Source organism: Malus sylvestris, chromosome 14 (genome assembly GCF_916048215.2).
Source record: "Malus sylvestris chromosome 14, drMalSylv7.2, whole genome shotgun sequence".
Classification (NCBI taxonomy): Eukaryota; Viridiplantae; Streptophyta; class Magnoliopsida; order Rosales; family Rosaceae; genus Malus; species Malus sylvestris.
Genome location: NC_062273.1, coordinates 29,981,488 through 30,001,336, shown reverse-complemented (window position 1 = coordinate 30,001,336; position 19,849 = coordinate 29,981,488). Strand labels below are relative to the sequence as shown.

The 19,849-nt window shown below is 37.5% G+C and overlaps 2 protein-coding genes and 2 long non-coding RNA genes across 11 annotated transcripts in view; 2 read left to right on the top strand and 2 right to left on the bottom strand.

Annotated features, from left to right (window-relative positions):
* LOC126600241 (probable cyclic nucleotide-gated ion channel 20, chloroplastic) overlaps nt 1–19,849 on the bottom strand; it is a 67,429-nt gene that overhangs the window by 14,843 nt on the left and 32,737 nt on the right. The window lies entirely within an intron of this gene.
* Nucleotides 1,503–19,374, top strand: LOC126600245 (germin-like protein subfamily 1 member 13). Of its 2 annotated transcripts, XM_050266831.1 has the most exons (3): nt 1,503–1,725; nt 1,924–2,420; nt 19,153–19,374. In XM_050266831.1, exons 1-3 carry the CDS (start codon nt 1,593–1,595, stop codon nt 19,207–19,209), a joined length of 687 nt encoding a protein of 228 aa, XP_050122788.1. In that variant the 5' UTR covers nt 1,503–1,592; the 3' UTR covers nt 19,210–19,374. The 2 variants fall into 2 exon arrangements, with proteins under 2 accessions (XP_050122788.1, XP_050122787.1); XM_050266830.1 differs by lacking the exons at nt 1,503–1,725; nt 1,924–2,420 and adding an exon at nt 18,075–18,454 and having other exon boundaries at nt 18,656–19,374.
* Nucleotides 11,759–13,227, bottom strand: LOC126600248 (uncharacterized). The gene is made up of 2 exons (XR_007615388.1): nt 12,825–13,227; nt 11,759–12,004 (listed from the first exon to the last, which is right to left on the bottom strand). It is a non-coding gene; the product is annotated as an uncharacterized LOC126600248 (long non-coding RNA).
* Nucleotides 14,455–17,702, top strand: LOC126600249 (uncharacterized). Of its 6 annotated transcripts, none has more exons than XR_007615394.1 (6): nt 14,455–14,681; nt 14,848–14,991; nt 15,087–15,137; nt 15,400–15,498; nt 15,773–15,871; nt 17,494–17,702. It is a non-coding gene; the product is annotated as an uncharacterized LOC126600249 (long non-coding RNA). The 6 variants fall into 6 exon arrangements; XR_007615392.1 differs by having other exon boundaries at nt 14,458–14,681; nt 14,906–14,991; XR_007615390.1 differs by having other exon boundaries at nt 14,458–14,681; nt 14,848–14,974.

Below are 19,849 nucleotides of genomic sequence, written 5' to 3'. Positions count from 1 at the left end.
TTCATATAGGGTCAAGGAGTGTAGTTGTAAAAAATCATCAAAATCGGAGTTAAAATTACCGTTAAATCGTGATTTTTCATTTATAACCGTGGAAAACTTTTGTCCCATTACTTGATATCTGAATGTTTGTTTTTTGCAATTTTTGGCGTATGCAATCTCGAAGTATATAAAAACATGTTTGACGGTTGGATCATTGAAACTAGTTTTGTTGAATGAGTATCCCATCAAAACAATAGATTCACTAATACTTAAGAGTTTATTCATACTTTTATTAAGTATAACATAAGATTTTGTGGTATCCACTAGTGTAAATATTTTAAATTGAAGATCGAATTCAATCATTGTATTCATATAGGGTCAAGGAGTGTGGTTGTAAAAAATCATCAAAATCGAAGTTAAAATGACCGTTAAATCGTGATTTTTCGTTTATAACCATTGAAAAGTTTTGTCCCGTTACTTGCTCTCTGAATGTTTGTTTTTTGCAATTTTTGGCGTATGCGATCTCGAAGTATATACAAACATGTTTGACGGTTGGATCGTTGAAATTAGTTTCGTATAATTCATATCCCATGAATTTCAATGGTGTGTGTGTGTGTGTATATATATATATATATTTATTTATTAATTAGATTTAAATCTATTTATTTTGTATGTATAATTATTATAGTTTTTAGGGGTATAAAATTTAATATATATATATATATATATAAAAAATTATTATAGTTAATATTTTGGGTATAATTATTATAGTATATATAATTATTATAATTATTATAGTTAATATAATATATATATATAATTATAGTTTTTAGGGGTATAAAATTGTTAAATTAATATATATATATATAATTATTATAGTATTTTTTTAGGGTTATAAATTATTAAATTAATATTCTGCTTATCGTGTATCGTGTTACCCACGTGTATACCCGAACAAACCCGTTATCTTAACAGGTGCTTATCGGGTTACCCGATAACGACCCGTTTCGTTATCGTGTCGACCCGAACACCTGTTAATTTCGTGTCGTGTCGTGTCAGGAATTGACAGGCCTAGTATTAGTGTAGTATTTCAAATGTGAGAAAGTTTTATGAAAACATAATAAGTCTGAGGAGTGTTACTATAATTAACTCATTGAAAACACCTATACGTGCATGCATGTTTTAGTGTACAAAGCTTAATTTTCATCAAAATGTCTAACGAACAAAAGAAATGCAAAAAATGCAATATTTGGATAATCGACCATATGAAAAAAAAAGCGATATGGTCAGTGGCTTATTGTGAAAGAAATGGTACAAATTAATATTAAATTTGAATCCAAGAACAGTTCAATTAAGTTGTAATTACAACCAAGTCTTTAGCTGCTTCTAAAATGATCTAAGTCTTTACCTGCTTCTAAAAATTAATCCAAGTCGTTACCTGCTTCAATTATCTACAGAGAAAATCCAAGACCAATTCATCATCAGTCTCTCTTGCTAATCTATAAATAGACAGATGTCCCCATACATAATTTTCATCCTTCTCAAAGCAACTGATCATCTAGTTAAGTACAAGTTCCAAGTCCTTGCTAATCCCCTATAGACCATAGCCAGCGATGAAGGGAGTTCATTTCCCTGTAACTGCTGCTGCCCTGTCAGTATTAGCATTCGCCACTCTCCTTGCCTCTGCCTCTGATCCCGGTCCTCTTCAGGACTTTTGCGTAGCAATTAATAACACCGATTCTGCTGGTACGTATACTTATATGTTTTAATTATGTAAAACCAATATCCTTAATTAAGATTCCATTCAGTACACAGAGTACGTAGGAAATAGCAAGGCCTAAACCCTAACTATATGATTTTGCATGGCTGATGGCTCATCCATTCATGTACAATACCTACGTACATAAAAAAGATTAATTTGCTTGTGTGTATCATTGCAAGCAGTGTTTGTGAACGGGAAGTTCTGCAAGGACCCAAAACTTGCATCAGCAAACGATTTCTTCTCTGACAAGCTCCGGTACCCCGGAAACACATCGAATCCGGTCGGTTCAATTGTTACGGCGGCGAACGTGGATGATATACCCGGACTCAACACTCTCGGCATATCATTTGCTCGCGTAGACTTTGCGCCAAATGGCCTCAATCCTCCTCACACTCACCCTCGTGCCACGGAGATCCTCATAGTCATTGAAGGCTCACTCTACGTCGGATTTGTCACATCCAATGGCGACGGCAATCGGCTGTTCACCAAAGTGTTGTACAAGGGAGATGTGTTTGTATTCCCAATCGGTCTCATTCACTTCCAACTCAATGTCGGAAAAACCAATGCTTTGGCCATCGCCGGTCTCAGCAGCCAGAACCCGGGAGTGATCACCATTGCGAATGCAGTCTTCGGATCCAACCCTCCCATCAACCCTGATGTTTTGGCCAAGGCATTCCAGGTGGACAATAATGTGGTTGATTATCTTCAGAAACAGTTTTGGTACAATAACAGTTAATCAAAACGACTCACAAATTATATGAAATCTAATATTAAATAAATAAGATCATGGTTTGATTTGCTTATGTAATGATGTACCAATCTTCCTATAGTAATACTCAACTTGATAATTCTTGGATATAAAGAGGTAATTTCATACCATTCAAAATTCATCCAATGGTAAAAATTATTATAGCTTTTAAATAGTCCAAACAAGTGGGCCATTGAATGAAATTTGAAAAGCCCGGATCACTTGATCCGGTGACCTTGGTGAAAGAGATCCATAGAAGATCTCTTTCCGTAATTTTATTGTTTTTACCAAGTTTGTTAATTAAGAATAAATTGTAGCAAGAACTTTTTTGAGTGTTCACTTGTGATTTACTTGGACATACATGAGAAATTCCGTCTGCATTGGATACTTATTTGGGCCTATACCTGCCTAGATTTGGGCCAAACTTATGTCTAGCTATATTTTTTGCTACTCGGCTCATTTCATAAAGTATTATACCAGGTTTAACAACAGCTATATTCGTTGTCCAATTAATGAAACATAAGTACCTCTAACTACAAGATTACTACTAGGGAAATTCTCCTTTACGCATTGTTTTTCACGAGTAAGCAGTTGAGATTTAACCAAATGAGCTTTGGTTTTGTATTGCATTTGCCACTGCATGAGTTTAGACCCTGTTGGCTCCCTAATGTTATCTAATCTAACAAATATATTATTTGACAAAAAAAAAAAAAAAACTTTCTCTCAAAGGTGCAAGTGGAATTTGACAAGATCAAAATTTGCGGAATGTTTATATATAATTATGTATTGTCAACGTGAGTTCCCTTCCGTTGTCAACATTAATATTAATTAGTGTGTTTGAGAAAACCAATTCCATTACTCGTAGAGAGAGGATTACGTTGGAATACTTCAATTGGCTTAACTACTTATACCTTTTTTAATACTTGCATTCCCATTTGGAGAAATGAACTCATTCTTTCACTTGCAAATAACGTATATTCGTCGTAAAAATTTTGTAACCAAACCATCCAATATCTTAATTTTTACTTGAAGATTATCCCTACAAAAAATCATTCATATTCAAAATCGTTTAGTTGTTTAGATGTACCAAATAAATTCATAGTGTAGGTACCACACAAAATATTCGTGATAAACCGTCTAATTATTTGATACATTTGGGCAACTAAAAATTTCTAATTCGAATGTTTTTTTGTAGAAATAATCTTCAAGTAAAGGTTAAGATATTGGACAATTCTGATTATAAAATTTCTACAACAAAAATACACATTATTTGCAAGTTGAAAAAACATGCAAGTATTATTCTTTTAATATTGTGTACGTCGTTTGACCAGATTTTCCCTCCTTCTAACAACTCTTGTTCTTTTTGGTACTAGTTTAACTCCTTTCCTCTACATCTTCCTCATTTTATGAATAAGTATATTTTAAAAGGAAAACTAATGAAAATGACTTGAAAACTTTGAGTTTTAATGATAAGGACAAAATAAAGGGTAAAGTGAATAGTACCAGAATTGACTTTTTAGTGTAAAAATGTGGTTTTTCGTTAAAGTGAACAATACCGGGTGCTTTTCGTTAAAGTTCCCTATTTTATATACCTAACAGATAGACCTTTATTAAAGGCAATCCCTTTAGACTCACTCCAATGGTGGGCTATGGGCTAAATTTCTCCCCAAAATTTCCCCCCAAACTCAGTCCAACCCAAGGGGAAACTTTGGGCTAAAAGCTAAATGGGGAAGTGAGGCTAGATTCCGCCCAAAATTTAGCCCAAAAGTCGGTGTGGGCCCCACTGAAATGTTTGCTTTTCAGCGTTTGGGCACAAAACACAACCCAACCCAACCCCCAACACGCCTAACGCGCAAGCCTTTCGACCGCGAGGGACCCACCCACGTGGGCTTGTCGGCCACGTTCTGCCTTGCATCCAACAATCATGATCATCAGACCGTTGGTTAATCCAACGGCCTAGATTCATATTTTTTGTTTTTATATTTATATATTATTGAATCCAACGGCTGAGATCGAATATAATCAAATCTAACGGTAAAAAAAAAAGATCTAACGGTCCAAATTTAAATCCAACGGGTAAAATAATTTAAAAAAAAATTAGTGAATTGAAAGTTAGCCCAAGGTTGAAAGATTGGTGAAAGTTGAAAGCTTGCTTTGTGGAAAATTTAGTGATTTTTCAATATTTATCGAAATTTAAATTTTTTTAGATTAAAATGTTCATAAAATTAATTTACGATATTCTACATATTTGTTTGTTTTTTTTTTAAATTTAATTTAAGAAAAAAATAGCCTAAGTTCATTCTTTAATAATCTCGAGCTAAAATTTTAGATCAGAACGGTTGGAGCAGAAAAGTTGTTTCTAGGCTAAAAGATAAATTTTCCGGGCTAAAAAATTTGGCTTTTAGCCCAACCATTGGAGATGGTCTTATGCAAAGGAATCTCTATATTTTGCAAAAATTGAGGATTAGGTGTATGGCCCACTCAACATCAAACTTCAACAATCCGAACCATTTATTTTGTAAGTTTCGATTCATAGATCTTCCTTGCAAAAATTCAATTCAATCCAAAATCATTTGCCTATTTAATTTCAAGATAAAATTTCATTGTTTCTTATATAACAAAATATATGTTAATTTTTTTTATCCCTAGATGTCTTAAATATATCTGATTTAGCTAATATTTTGTAATGATGATCTATGAGATGTAACTTAAAAAACAGACAGTTTAGATTGTTAAAGTTTGATATGGTATGGACCCCATAACTAATTCCTATTTTTATATAAAAATAGAGATCCCTTCCCTTTAAGGCTTCCTTATTAAAGGTACCCTTAATTGGATATTCTTCGCTTCTTCTTTTTCAAGCAAAATTATATATTGTGTATTGAAACACCAAATCATCCAAATCATGGGACTCAGTCAAATTATTTATGTGCTGGAAAATTCTAACATAAGTAGCTTCTAATTTCAACTGATAAATGCATGATTGATCGGCCTTTTTTTCTTCTTGCTTTGTAGTTTTTATTTCCGGCTATCTTAGTAAAGATCGATTTAATTAGTAACTGTTTGGGATAATTACATAAACATCTTTTAAGTTTTACCGTGTTTATACAAAACTCCTTTACGTTTCAAACATTACGCTAACTCCTTGAGGTTGGCATGCGTTGACTCCTCATTATAGTAGGATTTGACACCCTTCTTATCTCCTTGTAATCAGGATAGGGGTTATTAGTTTTATTCTTTCCTTGTATCATATATTTACGAAGCATTCCAAAACCCTAAATTAGCACATACGAACCTAGGTTGTTGCTGGGAATGAGTTGGGTAAAGGGTAGATGGTGATTGTCTGTGGGTCCGGAGTGAAAAAACTAATTAGGGAAGTTAGATGTTTGGATTCAAGGGAGGAGAAGATGTGAGATTCTGTGAAAAATTTTAGTTTGTTTTAATGTTTTATTAATTTTTAATTTGATTTCTTTTTCTTTTTATTTATAAAGGTTTTTTATTTTTTCATTTTGTTTGTAAGTAATTATAAGGGTAGATTTGTCCTATTAAGATGATTTTTTGACCAAAAGGGATTATGTGAAACTAAATTAAAACTTGAAGGAGTATTAGTGTAGTATTTCAAATGTGAGAAAGTTTTATGAAAACACAATAAACCTGAGGAGTGTTACTATAATTAACTCACTGAAAACACCTATACGTGCATGCATGTTTTAGTGTACAAAGCTTAATTTTCATCAAAACTTCTAGCGAACAAAAGAAATGCAAAAAATACAATATTAGGATAAACGACCATATGAAAAAAAAGCGATATGGTCAGTGGCTTATTGTGAAAGAAATGGTACAAATTAATATTAAATTTGAATCCAAGACCAGTTCAATTAAGTTGTAATTACAACCAAGTCTTTAGCTGCTTCTAAAAATTAATCCAAGTCGTTACCTGCTTCAATTATCTACAGGGAAAATCCAAGACCAGTTCATCATCAGTCTCTCTTGCCACTAGTACAAAACAGCTTTGTGCGACGAAGGTGCACCTACGTCACGCAAAACATCTTTGCGCGACGCATTCTTTTGTCGCGCAAATATACTTTGCGCGACATGGGTGGCGTCGCGCAAAGTCAACGACTTTTTTTTCTTAAATAGCCACACATAGGGGCCTTTTTCTTCACACTCAACCTCTCTCCTTCACTCTCTTTCAAACTCTCTACCTCTCTCAACCATCACCATCTTCACCTTCAAGTATTGTATTTATTTGATTTATTAATTACATTTATGTTTGGATTTTTTTATTTTTATGTATTTATGTTTTTCTTTAATTATCTTTGTCAATGCTAGCTTATTTTTAACAAGTTGAGTTTTGGTTTTGAACAATTGAATGAGTAGTGTTTATACCATATTTAGGGCCTCGTATATTTGGGCCTTGGGCCTTGTATTTAGGCCTCACACTAAAGCCCATACTTTGTAAATGAGGAGGAGCCCCTTATTCTATAAAAGGGGACTCCTACCCTCATTCTAAAGGGGGCAAAAGAGCCAAGCCTAAGAAGGCTAAGAGAAGCCTCTCACCCCCTCTCAAAGCTTCCTCACACCCCCTAAGCTCTCTCTCTCCCTCTTCAACAGAGAAATACAATACAATCAGTGTGGACGTAGCCCAAACCTTGGGGTGAACCACGATACATCTTGTGTCATTTACATTTCATTGCAGATCCACGGTCGGATTTACGTTGTTCCAAGACCTCCGGTTTTGTGCATCAACATTTGGCGCCGTCTGTGGGAATCGATACAAAAAACTATGTCGGTTCTCTTTCATTTTTTCATCAAATTTCACCACTGTGAATCTGCAAAATCACAAAAACCCAAACACAGAAAAGATCCATATCTCTCTCTCTCTCTTTTTCTTTCTCTCTCTAGCTTCTCTCTCATTTCTCTCTTTAGAGAGCTCTTTCTGTCTTTGAGCTGAGAGAACCCCAAACTCACCGACTGCAAAAAAGTAACAAAAATGGCAAACTCATATTTTTAATTTCCACACCACGGCATGTGCTCGGAGAAGCCTCAACCAATCAATTTCTAGAAGGAGGAAGGCAGTCGGGACAGGATGAAAGAGGTAGTTGTTTCAAACGAGGAACTCTCCCAATCCTAATCTCACGCCTTGGGGCAATGCCTGCGACCTCCACAGGATCCCAATTTGCTTCACGGCGGTCGCCCAGCTCGACCTCTCACACTTATATCCCCATGGGGCCACGCTCTGCTCTCCCTCTCCGCCGCCAACACTGCCCATCTTCTCCTCGCCTAACGCCTCTGTGACGCCTTCCCGTTCGTCACCTCACTCACAGTCTACTCCCGATCGCCCTCTATCGTCCAGATCGTCTCCCATCCTGAGGAAGAAGAAGCACTACATTGAATTTGAAGGGTCTCTGCTTTTAGATCTTTCCCAAAGATTGAATCTTTTCTTGGTGGGTTTTTGTCTGTGGCCATGAAAAGCTTATGTTGGTTGCGAAGAAGAGATGTACGTGGTACCTCCACCGCAGCGCTGACGTCACTGATGAGATGCTCAAACGGTCAGTGACCTTTGGGTCCTCACAGCATGGAGCGTTTAACTTCCCAAGGTTACGAAGTAGCGGGTCATGGCCGTTTAAGCTGTTGTCCGTCGCGTGTTTGTCTCTAGCCGCGAAAATGGGGGAGCCAAAAGTCCAGTTCATCCTGGACCTCTAAATCTTGGAGCCCAAGTTTGTCTTCGACCCCAAAACGGTCCAGCAGATGGAGCTCCGGGTCATGTGGATTTTCAATTGGAGGCTCCGATCCACCACCCCCTTCGATTTCCTCCACCATTTTGTCTCTGACCTCTCCTCTTCGTCCTCCTCTCTCCTCTCAGCCTCTGCATTTCTCGATTCTATTTTTGACGAGCAGCAGCTCGGAAAGATTAGAGATCCTTGACGACGAAAGCCATATCATCAGCTTCAGCATGGTGGGCGGGGACCACCGGCTGTCGAACTACAGGTCGGCATCAACAGAAACTCCGGTTAGACGCAATACAACTCCAGTTGCTGATGATTCCTCGACTGGCTTATCTGATGCAATACCTGCTCCAGCGTGCAATGCAATGATTTTCGAAGCACTTTTACCGCAACAGATCTAAATGGATTGGACATTAGTGCTACTGCTAGCTTTATTGAGGGAAGAGTGAAAGGAAATGAGTGCTAAAGGAGCAGCAACAGAATAATTAAAGCAGAAATGGAGGTGGAAAGAGACAGAGGTGCAAAAGAAAAAGAAAAAGAAAAGGGAGGCTTTCTTCGAAAGCAGGAGACAATGCCAAAGAAAAAGAAAAAGTGGTGCAGTCGTGGAGGGGTCATGTGCTCACAAAAAAAAAAAAAAAAAAAAAAAGCAAAAGCATTGACAAAAGCAATGCTATTGGCAGATTTAGATCAAAATACATTGCGCCTACGCAGAAAAAGAAAAAGAAAGTGAAAAGAGAAAGCAAAGGGAAGCACATGGGACACTGCAAAAGCAAGTAATAAACATTCTACCAGAATGATGTAATTTATTATCTTTCAGAGACATATGTATAAACCCCATCAGAGGGTAATATGTATAAACCCCCATCAGAGGGTAATAAAAAAAAAAAAAAAAAAAAAAAAAAAAAAAAAGAACAACGACAAGCCCAAAATAAATGGGTTGGACTGGAATGTTGTGGAGGGTGGAGGCCCAGAAACCCAAAATAGCTCAAACCAGGCGATCAAAAATACGTCAAGTACTCCACAATTATTCGACAACCTGCCGCTATTACCACCAATCAGGTGATCAAAAGTACGCCCAGTACTTCAAGTCATACATGAGCATTACTCATGTCAATCATACATAAACATTCATGAGCATCACTCATGTCAACATTCATGAGCATCACTCATGTCAACATCCATGAGCATCACTCATGTCAATCAACATAAACATCCATAAGCATCACTCATGTCAACATCCATGAGCATCACTCATGTCAATCAACATAAACATGCATGAGCATCACTCATGTCAAATCAGCTTCAAAAGCTTCATTTACAGAGCTCTAGCTTCAAAAGCTTCATTCACAAGAGCTCTAGCTTCAAAAGCTTCATTTACAGAGCTCTAGCTTCAAAAGCTTCATTTACAGAGCTCTAGCTTCAAAAGCTTCATTTACAAGAGCTCTAGCTTCAAAGACTTCATTTACAGAGCTCTAGCTTCAAAGACTTCATTTACAGAGCTCTAGCTTCAAAGCTTCACCTACAAAGCTTCACCTACAAAGCTTCAGTGCAAGGTATACAAATATCGCCTCCTAACAACCGCCACTTCGGCCCATACATGGATTCAATTTGAAGTCTCCAGCCAACAGACTCTATTGACCGAAGACTTGGGGGACTACATTATGTACCATATATTGGGCCTCAACTGGGCCTCATGAAAAATACTTGGGGGACTCTAGCCCATTATTTATGTATTAAGGAGCGAGCCCTTATTCTATAAAAGGGACTCCCTTACCTTCATTAGAGAGCAACGCCGCCAGCTGAGCAACCGCCTTGCTGCAAACATCACTCCTAGCCCATCACTTATGTATTGAGGAGCGAGCCCTTATTCTATAAAAGGGACTCCCTCACCATCATTAGAGAGCATCAACTATAGCCCATCATTCATGTATTGAGGAGCGAGCCCTTATTCTATAAAAGGGACTCCCTCACCTTCAACGCCACAAGTTGAGCCAACCAAGGCAACATAAGCCACAAGCCGAGCAGCCTCGCAGCGTGTGCTACTTCTAGTTGAGCGTCATTTCAGATTAAGCACTGCCTCATATCAAGTACCAGTTCAAGACGACATCTAGTTACTTCGGCCCACACATGGACTGAATTTCAAGTCTCCAGCCAAAAGACTCTCTTGACTGAAGACTTGGGGGACTACTGTTTATACCATATTTAGGGCCTCGTATATTTGGGCCTTGGGCCTTGTATTTAGGCCTCACACTAAAGCCCATACTTTGTAAATGAGGAGGAGCCCCTTATTCTATAAAAGGGGACTCCTACCCTCATTCTAAAGGGGGCAAAAGAGCCAAGCCTAAGAAGGCTAAGAGAAGCCTCTCACCCCCTCTCAAAGCTTCCTCACACCCCCTAAGCTCTAAGCTCTCTCTCTCCCTCTTCAACAGAGAAATACAATACAATCAGTGTGGACGTAGCCCAAACCTTGGGGTGAACCACGATACATCTTGTGTCATTTACATTTCATTGCAGATCCACGGTCGGATTTACGTTGTTCCAAGACCTCCGGTTTTGTGCATCAACAAGTAGAATGAATGACTAGGAGTATGAAGGATTTTGATAGGTTTAGAGAAACAAAAGCTAAGAAGAGGAAAAAAAAAAAAACTTTGCGCGACGCAGGTGTACCTACGTCGCGTAAAATAGCTTTGCACGACGCAGGTATACCTACGTCGTGCAACGTTTTTTTTTTTTTTTCCTTTTGCTTTTTTTTTGGGGGTTCTTGCATTGCCTTTTTCTATTGTGGTATCTACTTGTGTAAATGTTTTAAATTGACGATCAAATTAGTTCATTGTATTCATATAGGGTTAAAGAGTGTAGCTCTCAAAAATCATCAAAATCCGAGTTAAAACTATCGTTAAATCGTGTTTTTTCTTTTATAACCGTCGAAAAGTTTTGTCCCGTTACTTGATCTCTGAATATTTTTTTTTTTTGCGACTTTTTGGTGTACGCGATCTCGAAGCATATACAAATAAGTTTGACGGTTGGATCATTGAAACTAGTTTTGTACAATGCATCTCCCATCAAAACAATACATTCACTATCACTTAGAGTTTATTTATACTTTCATCAAGTATAACATAAGATTTTGTGGTATCCACTAGTGTAAATATTTTAAATTGAAGATCGAATTAGTTCATTGTATTAATATAGGGTCAAGGAGTGTAGCTTTAAAAAATCATCAAAATCGAAGTTAAAACTACCGTTAAATCGTGCTTTTTCATTTATAACCGTCGAAAAGTTTTGTCCTGTTACTTGATCTCTGAATGTTATTTTTTTGCGATTTTTGGCGTACGCGATCTCAAAGCATATACAAACACGTTTGACGGTTGGATCTAGGGCTGGGTTCGGTTTGAAACGGTTCGGTTTTTTGCCAAAACCGAAACCGAACCGAAATTTCGGTTCGGTTCAATTTTTTTTCGGTTCGGTTTTTTTTCGGTTCGGTTTTTTTCGGTTCGGTTTCAGTCCGGTTCGGTTTTTTTTTTTTAATAAAATGTAAACTTTCATTAAACTTACATACATATAAAAGCCCACAACTAAACACAAACAAAAAATGGGCCAGAACAACAACCCAACCCAAGGGTTGAGCCCGAAAAAGAAAGAAAAAAACGGAAAACCCTAGCTGCTAAGTTCCCTTGCCGCCGTCGAAGCAAGCTCCGGCGACCATGTACCAGCAATCCAACAAACACCAGAGGTGAAGACCATGAATCGCGATATCCAATCATGATTTCCTGCTTTTAACAACCCCTGAGCACAAACAAACATAATTTTCCTTCAGCTGATGAATTAACAATCACAATTCAAAGAGAAAAATAACCTTTTTCGTCATTGATTTATGAATTACTTGCATAATTCACATAGCAATATCATTTCTAAACAAAATAAAAAACTGAAGAACAAACAAGGAAAATTGATTAACATTTAGACCTAAAACTACTAGAACCGCTCAATTCCATTGGCGTAAAAGCACAACAACTGAAAATCTAGTTCTCGTCAATTTTCTTAGGCGCCAAACTGAAAAAACTATAATAAAAATGGAAATATGAATAACCTAATAACGAAATCCATCAGATCTAAACAGGCATGCAGAGATCGAATCCAAAAACCAAATGCACAAATCCATCAGTATTTGGATTTCTTTTTTTCTTTGTTGGGGGTTAGAGAGAGAGAGAGAGAGGGAGGGAGAGTACAGTGGGTGTAACTATCCATCAGTATTCGAATCCATCAGTAATCCAAATAACAATCGAAACAAATATCCAAATACACAAATCCAAAACCGAAACCGAAAACAAAAAAAAACCGAAAAATCATGAAATAATTCAACAAATTAACTGATGCAGATCAAAAAAAAAAAGCAAATGGGTTCGTCTAAATGCCATAATCGGACTCCAATATCACATGCCCAGTGCCCATATTCAAATTCATAGTCAAGTCCACAATAGATCTAGAAATTCCAAAACATATTCAGAGAAAAATACAAACTTTTCCACCTTAAATTACATAAATTTCAAATGGGTAACCATAAAATTAAAAACCCATAAACTGAAAAATAGATAAAACCCACAACCTTTGCTGCAGCGATATCGCAGTGATCGTCGCAAGCTCTTACAATTCCTCTTTTCGTCGGGTCTCGAAAGGGGCGAGGGAAAATCATTGTTTGGAGAAAAAAAAACCACGAGGAAGACAAGAGAAGACTAGAGAGAGTGATTTGGAGGAAGAGAGGAAGGAGAGGGAGAGAGAGAGAGACTGAGGAAGCAGAAAGGAAGTCGCGGCGGGGAGAAAGAGACTTTGAGATCTGAAAATGAAATGGGAATGGGACAGAGACGGCTAGGGTTTTAAGTTTTTTATAAAGCATTCAATATAAGAAACCTATAAATAATATACTGGTACAACTATAACAATAGAAAGTCTACAGTCAAGTTGGCTGACAGCATCTAAACCCAACCTACAGGTCAGGGGTTCGAACCTTGATGCTAACATATTTTTTTGTATTTATATATATATATATTTTTTTCGGTTCGGTTAGGTCCGGTTCGGTTTCTGGACCTCAAAAACCGAAACCGAACCAGCCAGATTCAGTTCGGTTCGGTTTGGCAGTTTCGGTTCGGTTTTTTTTCGGTTCGGTTTTTTTCGGCCTCGGTTCGGTTTGGTTTTCGGTTTTTTTCGGTTTTCGGTTATTTGAACCCACCCCTAGTTGGATCGTTGAAACTAGTTTCGTACAATGTGTATGCCATTAAAACGATACATTCACTAACACTTTGAGTTTATTTATATTTTCATCAAGTATAACATAAGATTTTGTGGTGTCCACTAGTGTAAATATTTTAAATTGAAGATCGAATTAGTTCATTGTATTCATATAGGGTCAAGGAGTGTAGCTCTAAAAAATCATCAAAATCGGAGTTAAAACTACCGTTAAATCGTGCTTTTTCTTTTATAACCGTCGAAAAGTTTTGTCCTGTTACTTGATCTCTAAATGTTTTTTTTTTGCGATTTTTGGTGTACGCGATCTCGAAGCATATACAAATAAGTTTGACGGTTGGATCATTGAAACTAGTTTCGTACAATGCATCTCCCATCAAAACAATACATTCACTATCACTTAGAGTTTATTTATACTTTCATCAAGTATAACATAAGATTTTGTGGTATCCACTAGTGTAAATATTTTAAATTGAAGATCGAATTAGTTCATTGTATTAATATAGAGTCAAGGAGTGTAGCTTTAAAAAATCATCAAAATCGAAGTTAAAACTACCGTTAAATTGTGCTTTTTCATTTATAACCGTCGAAAAGTTTTGTCCTGTTACTTGATCTCTGAATGTTTTTTTTTTTTTTCGATTTTTGGCGTATGTGATCTTGAAGTATATACAAACAAGTTTGACGGTTTGATCGTTGAAACTAATTTTGTACAATGCATTTCCCATCAAGTTCAATGGTATATATATTTAGTAATTAGATTTTAATTTATTTATTTTGCACTCATAAGCAAAAGGGCAAGAGAAAAGCAAAAGGAAAAAAAAAAAAAAAAAACACGTTGCGCGACGTAGGTACACCTGTGTCGCGCAAAACAGCTTTGCACGACGTAGGTGTACCTACGTCACGTAAGTTATGATAAATTTGGCGGTAAAATAGTGAAAAATAGGCGGTTTTTTTTCAATTCTCTCTCCGCTTTCCCTCTTTCCCGTATAATTGACCTCTCTCTTCCCTCTTTCCCGTATAGACCTCTCTTTTCCCTCTCGCTCATCTCTCATTCTCTCTTTCCCGTGGACATCTCTCTCCCTCTCGTTCGCAAGCTTTCCTCTTCACAATCTCGAATCCAACCACCACCACTACTCTGTCGGTTGTCTCTCTCCCTCTCGTTCTAAACGACGGGCAGCCACCCGAATCTCGAAGCCGACGCGAATCAAGTCCCAAAATCAAGGTGAGGGTTTCTGATCTTCGATGGGTTTTTGTTATTTAGGGTTTAGGCTCAAATTGCATGTTGGGTTTTTGTCAAATTGCTTTTTCCGTGAAGTGATTCGAGTTGATTGTTTAAAGTTTTTGCAATTTTGTTGATCTGTATGTGTGTTTTGTGTATGAACATGGAGGTGTTCTTGCTGAAGTTTTTGCAATTTTGGCGATGACTTTGATTCAATTTTGCTGAAGTTATTACCAAGATTGAACAATCTGTGCAAGTTCTCTGGCAAATACAAGCTCGCATCTCCAGTTTGGCAGGTTTGCATTTCATTTGAGTACGTTTCTTATTAGTGTTTTTGTTTTCCCAGTCTTTAATTTTTCTGGGGTTTTCTTTTTAATTTGTGCTAAATTTGGTGTCTTTCTGGTCAAGCTGGGGTTTTGGAATCGAGGGGTTCGTCTAGAATCAAATTTATTGTCGAAGGTAATGACAACAACAAGAATTGTAAACTTTTAAATTCCTTAAAAGTGTTTCAATTGGTGTTATATGATTTCTGTCTTTGTTATTAGTCCCAATGCGATCACAAAATTATTTGGTGTATGTTTAATGTACATGTCATAGAAAAATATGGTGCTGTGATATATCATCGATGTATGAGTGTGCTGAGTCCCGCATAAAAACCTGTGATTGAATGGTCATTGAGCATTTGGCTTTGGTAAAAACTTATTGGTTTATTTGAACATAGGGGGCCTGAAGCTCCAGGGCAGCTGTATTCTCTTCCTTTAGGCTTTGGAAGAGTTCGTCCTGCTGCGAGTCAACCTTACCCTTCTGCAGGAGTCCATGGGTAAGGACAACCCTTGTAAATTAAACATATAAATTCATTATTATGTGTTTCACTTAGTGTTTTATGTTTTTTTCCATGTGTATCTGTCTCAATGCGATCACATTCTTGTGGCACATGTTTAATTTATGACACATCAGAGAAGAATATAGTGTTGTGATATATTATTGATGCGTGAATGTGCCTGAGTTATGCATAAACACTTGTCATTGAATAGCCATTGCGCATTTGGGTTTCGTTATATATTAAAAACTTATTGATTTTTATTTCAACATAGGGGGCCTGAAGCTCTAGGGCAGCTGCATTCACCTCATTTGGCCTTTGAAAGAGCTTGTCCTGCTGCAAGTCATTCTTACCCATCTGCAGGAGTCCATAGGTACGACAATCCCTGTAATTGTACATTCAGTATTCTGTGTTTAAGATGATTTGAGAAAACCAATTACATTTAGAAGCGGACTTGTCATTAGTCGGAAAAATCTGTGTTATTGTCCAATGCCATGTGAAGTAGAATTGACTAGCTTTAGATAATTGGCATTTTAATTTCTAAGTTGTAGCAGTGTTGTGTGGGTTTCAGTTTCGGCATGTGAAACTTTTCGTTTCATTGTTATGACATTGGTTTAATTAGACCTTTGCACAGTTTCTTTTTGTACATATTTCTCATCAAGAACTTGGTGGTTGAGCTTGAAATCCTATATTCCATTAAGCAAATATTATATAAGCTGAAAAGGTATTCTTTCAGCATTTTGTGTGGCATGCTTTAAGCCTTTTGCTTTCTCTTTAGCGAGAAAAGATTTATGCTTTCGCCTTTTGTTTTCTATTCTTTTGTTAAATTTCTTACTGATAAGTTTGTCTTTGAAATGATGTTGAGTTGAATGCTTTCTTGATGCTCTGCATGTCCTAAACTTACATGTTTTACACAAATATTCGGAGGAGTGGTAGGCCGAAAATGTGGCCCTCTCGATGTCAACTCTGTATAAACAAATTACATGTCTTTTCCATTTCCTATATGCTCGCACTGATTGAAAGATGTGGAAGTTGATTTCTTAGAATTGTTTTTAAGAGAACACTCTCTCTATACATTCAGCCACAATCGTTCACCAGTTGCAAGCTGTAGAAATCATTATCAGCACCATTCTGAAACCTTTGTTCAGGGGAAGAAGAAAGATTGCTCAGTTCTCTTTCTCTTCTCCCCTTTTCCTTTCCCCTTTAATTTTCTCGTTTCTCCGTTTTGCTTCTCTGCAATAATTAAATACATATTCCAAGCATATATATGTGTGTGTATATATATGTATGTATATGCAAATAATTGGAAGATTAGTTGGTTGGATGATGGATTGCAAAATGTTTGCCACTGCAATTTGGAATGCCCAAATTTGTTTGGAACACGAACACTCCATATTTGCCTAATTGAATTGACCTACATGGGACCTTAAATTGCCTTCATAAAGCATACATATTGGGATATATATTATATGTGTGTGTGTGTGTGTGTGTGTGTACAATGTGGTTATGCCCAATGAACGTGAGAGATTCTAGAAGAAGAAAGATTTCCGGCTATTTGCTTCGCTTGGACTTTATGGCTATGTTTGCAACACCGCATTAGTTTGCCGAATTGAGCTATTATGAGTTAGTCTAAGCTGTATCAAACAGGGTGCTATTTACCAATCTCACTAAATGGGACTAGTGCCTCACCTAGTCTCCTTATTTTGACCTTGTTAAAATGAGGGCTTGAACTAGAACCAACCCAAGCGAACACGCCCTATAGGTTTTTTAAAGAAAATAGAGCTTACTGTTTATAAAATAGTGTTGGATTACCCATTCTTTTTTGTTTCACTTGATGCACTTTTTTTTTTGTTGGCTATGAAAATGGATAGGTAGTTCCTCTTGTTTTGAAATTAAGAATGTTGGTAACCTACTTATTACTTTGGCTGCTAATTGATTAGTTTCAAATGCAAGAAACGATTAGTTTCTAATGTTATAATTTTATGGTTCAAAAAGTGTATAGATGTCACAGTTGATCACTCGTCGTCGGAGTGTGACCAATGAGCTTCCCGCATTATCAGCATCTACTGCTCCAGGTCGAACACCGCAGAGGTCGATGCGTTGAAGGAGGAAGTGACAACCTTAAAGGGTAAGCTTGCGGTCCAAGGCCAGCAGATGATGGCCCAGGCCGAGGAGGTGAAGGCTTGTGTTGGGCACGTGAGAGACCTTGTAAGAACCATACAGATGATCGGCATCCAAATCTCGCTACCAGTACCTGATCTTGCTCCACCTTCGACCTTCGAGCCACTTCACCTAGAAGACTCCTTGTAATTTTTTTTTGTTTGGACATTTTGTATGTACATTTTCATATATTTTATAATTAAATACTTTTCTTTGGTTAATTAATTATCGTTTAGAATTTAATTACAATATTATTAAAAATTAAAAAAAAAAAATTGACCAAAACCAAAAAGTGATCTAATTCACTTTGCGCGATGCAACCTACGTCGCGCAAAGTGGCTTTGTACGACGTAGTTGCATGCGTTGCGCAAAGTGGCTTTGCGCGACGTAGGTATCTTCGTCGTTGCGCAAACCCTTCCGTCACTGCCTTGGCGCGACGGTTAGCGCGCGACAAAGGTCCGTTGTGCAAAGTTTTGCACGACGTTTTTTTGACTTTGCGCGACGAAGGACCTGCGTCGCGCAAAGTGTTTTTTGTACTAGTGTGCTAATCTATAAATAGACAAATGTCCCCATACATAATTTTCATCCTTCTCAAAGCAACTGATCATCTAGTTAAGTACAAGTTCCAAGTCCTTGCTAATCCCCTATAGACCATAGCTAGCGATGAAGGGAGTTCATTTCCCTGTAACTGCTGCTGCCCTGTCAGTGTTAGCATTCGCCACACTCCTTGCCTCTGCCTCTGATCCCGGTCCTCTTCAGGACTTTTGCGTAGCAATTAATAACACCGATTCTGCTGGTACGTATACTTACATGTTTTAATTATGTAAAACCAATATCCTTAATTAAGATTCCATTCAGTACAGAGAGTACGTAGGAAATAGCAAGGCCTAAACCCTAACTATATGATTTTACATGGCTGATGGCTCATCATCCATGCATGTACCACACCTACGTACATCAAAAAGATTAATTTGCTTGTGTGTATCATTGCAAGCAGTGTTTGTGAACGGGAAGTTCTGCAAGGACCCAAAACTTGCATCAGCAAACGATTTCTTCTCTGACAAGCTCCGGTACCCCGGAAACACATCGAATCCGGTCGGTTCAATTGTTACGGCGGCGAACGTGGATGATATACCCGGACTCAACACTCTCGGCATATCATTTGCTCGCGTAGACTTTGCGCCAAATGGCCTCAATCCTCCTCACACTCACCCTCGTGCCACGGAGATCCTCATAGTCCTTGAAGGCTCACTCTACGTCGGATTTGTCACATCCAATGGCGACGGCAATCGGCTGTTCACCAAAGTGTTGTACAAGGGAGATGTGTTTGTATTCCCAATCGGTCTCATTCACTTCCAACTCAATGTCGGAAAAACCAATGCTTTGGCCATCGCCGGTCTCAGAAGCCAGAACCCGGGAGTGATCACCATTGCGAATGCAGTCTTCGGATCCAACCCTCCCATCAACCCTGATGTTTTGGCCAAGTCATTCCAGGTGGACGATAATGTGGTTGATTATCTTCAGAAACAGTTTTGGTACAATAACAGTTAATCAAAACGACTCACAAATTATATGAAATCTAATATTAAATAAATAAGATCATGGTTTGATTTGCTTATGTAATGATGTACCAATCTTCCTATATAGCCAGTCTCCTTCCGACTCCGAGGGATGTTTTGAGCATAATTTTAATAAAACAGTGATGTGTGTTATTTATCCCGAAATCTCTTACTTGGAAGGTTTTCTTTGTTGGTCGAGCTCTTACTTGCAGTTTGAACAATCGAAAAATGAACATAAATAAATATAAAATATCATTCGATTCAATAAAATTATCATAACCACCTTCGATAAGAGCAAAAAGGCAACAAAAGGACGAACCTCACCTTATTGCCATAAGAACACCGTATCAACCAGAAAAGAAGAAAAAATTAGTTCCAGCAGCATCATATCCGAGCCGAACCCGACCAACAAAAGTAGCAGCCACAAGTCTTATCGAAAACTATCTGCTCGGCCTAGAAAATTTATGCTTTGTCAAACCACATCTGCTCTTCCTACCAACCACCAAATACAAAAGAGAGTTTAAACTTATTGTAACACAGATATCATGATAAAATCATTCGACACCTCCAAGGAAATGATCTGCTCGACTCGTCCAAAACAACAAACAATCTGCTTCTCCAATCCACTTCAA

Coding starts and splice junctions, on each gene's coding strand:
- LOC126600245 (XM_050266831.1), top strand. CDS start 1,593: ATGAAGGGAGTTCATTTCCCTGTAACTGCTGCTGCCCTGTCAGTATTA. Junction 1,726..1,923: donor TAATAACACCGATTCTGCTG/GTACGTATACTT, acceptor CATTGCAAGCAG/TGTTTGTGAACGGGAAGTTC. Junction 2,421..19,152: donor TTTTGGCCAAGGCATTCCAG/GTGGACAATAAT, acceptor AAGTCATTCCAG/GTGGACGATAATGTGGTTGA.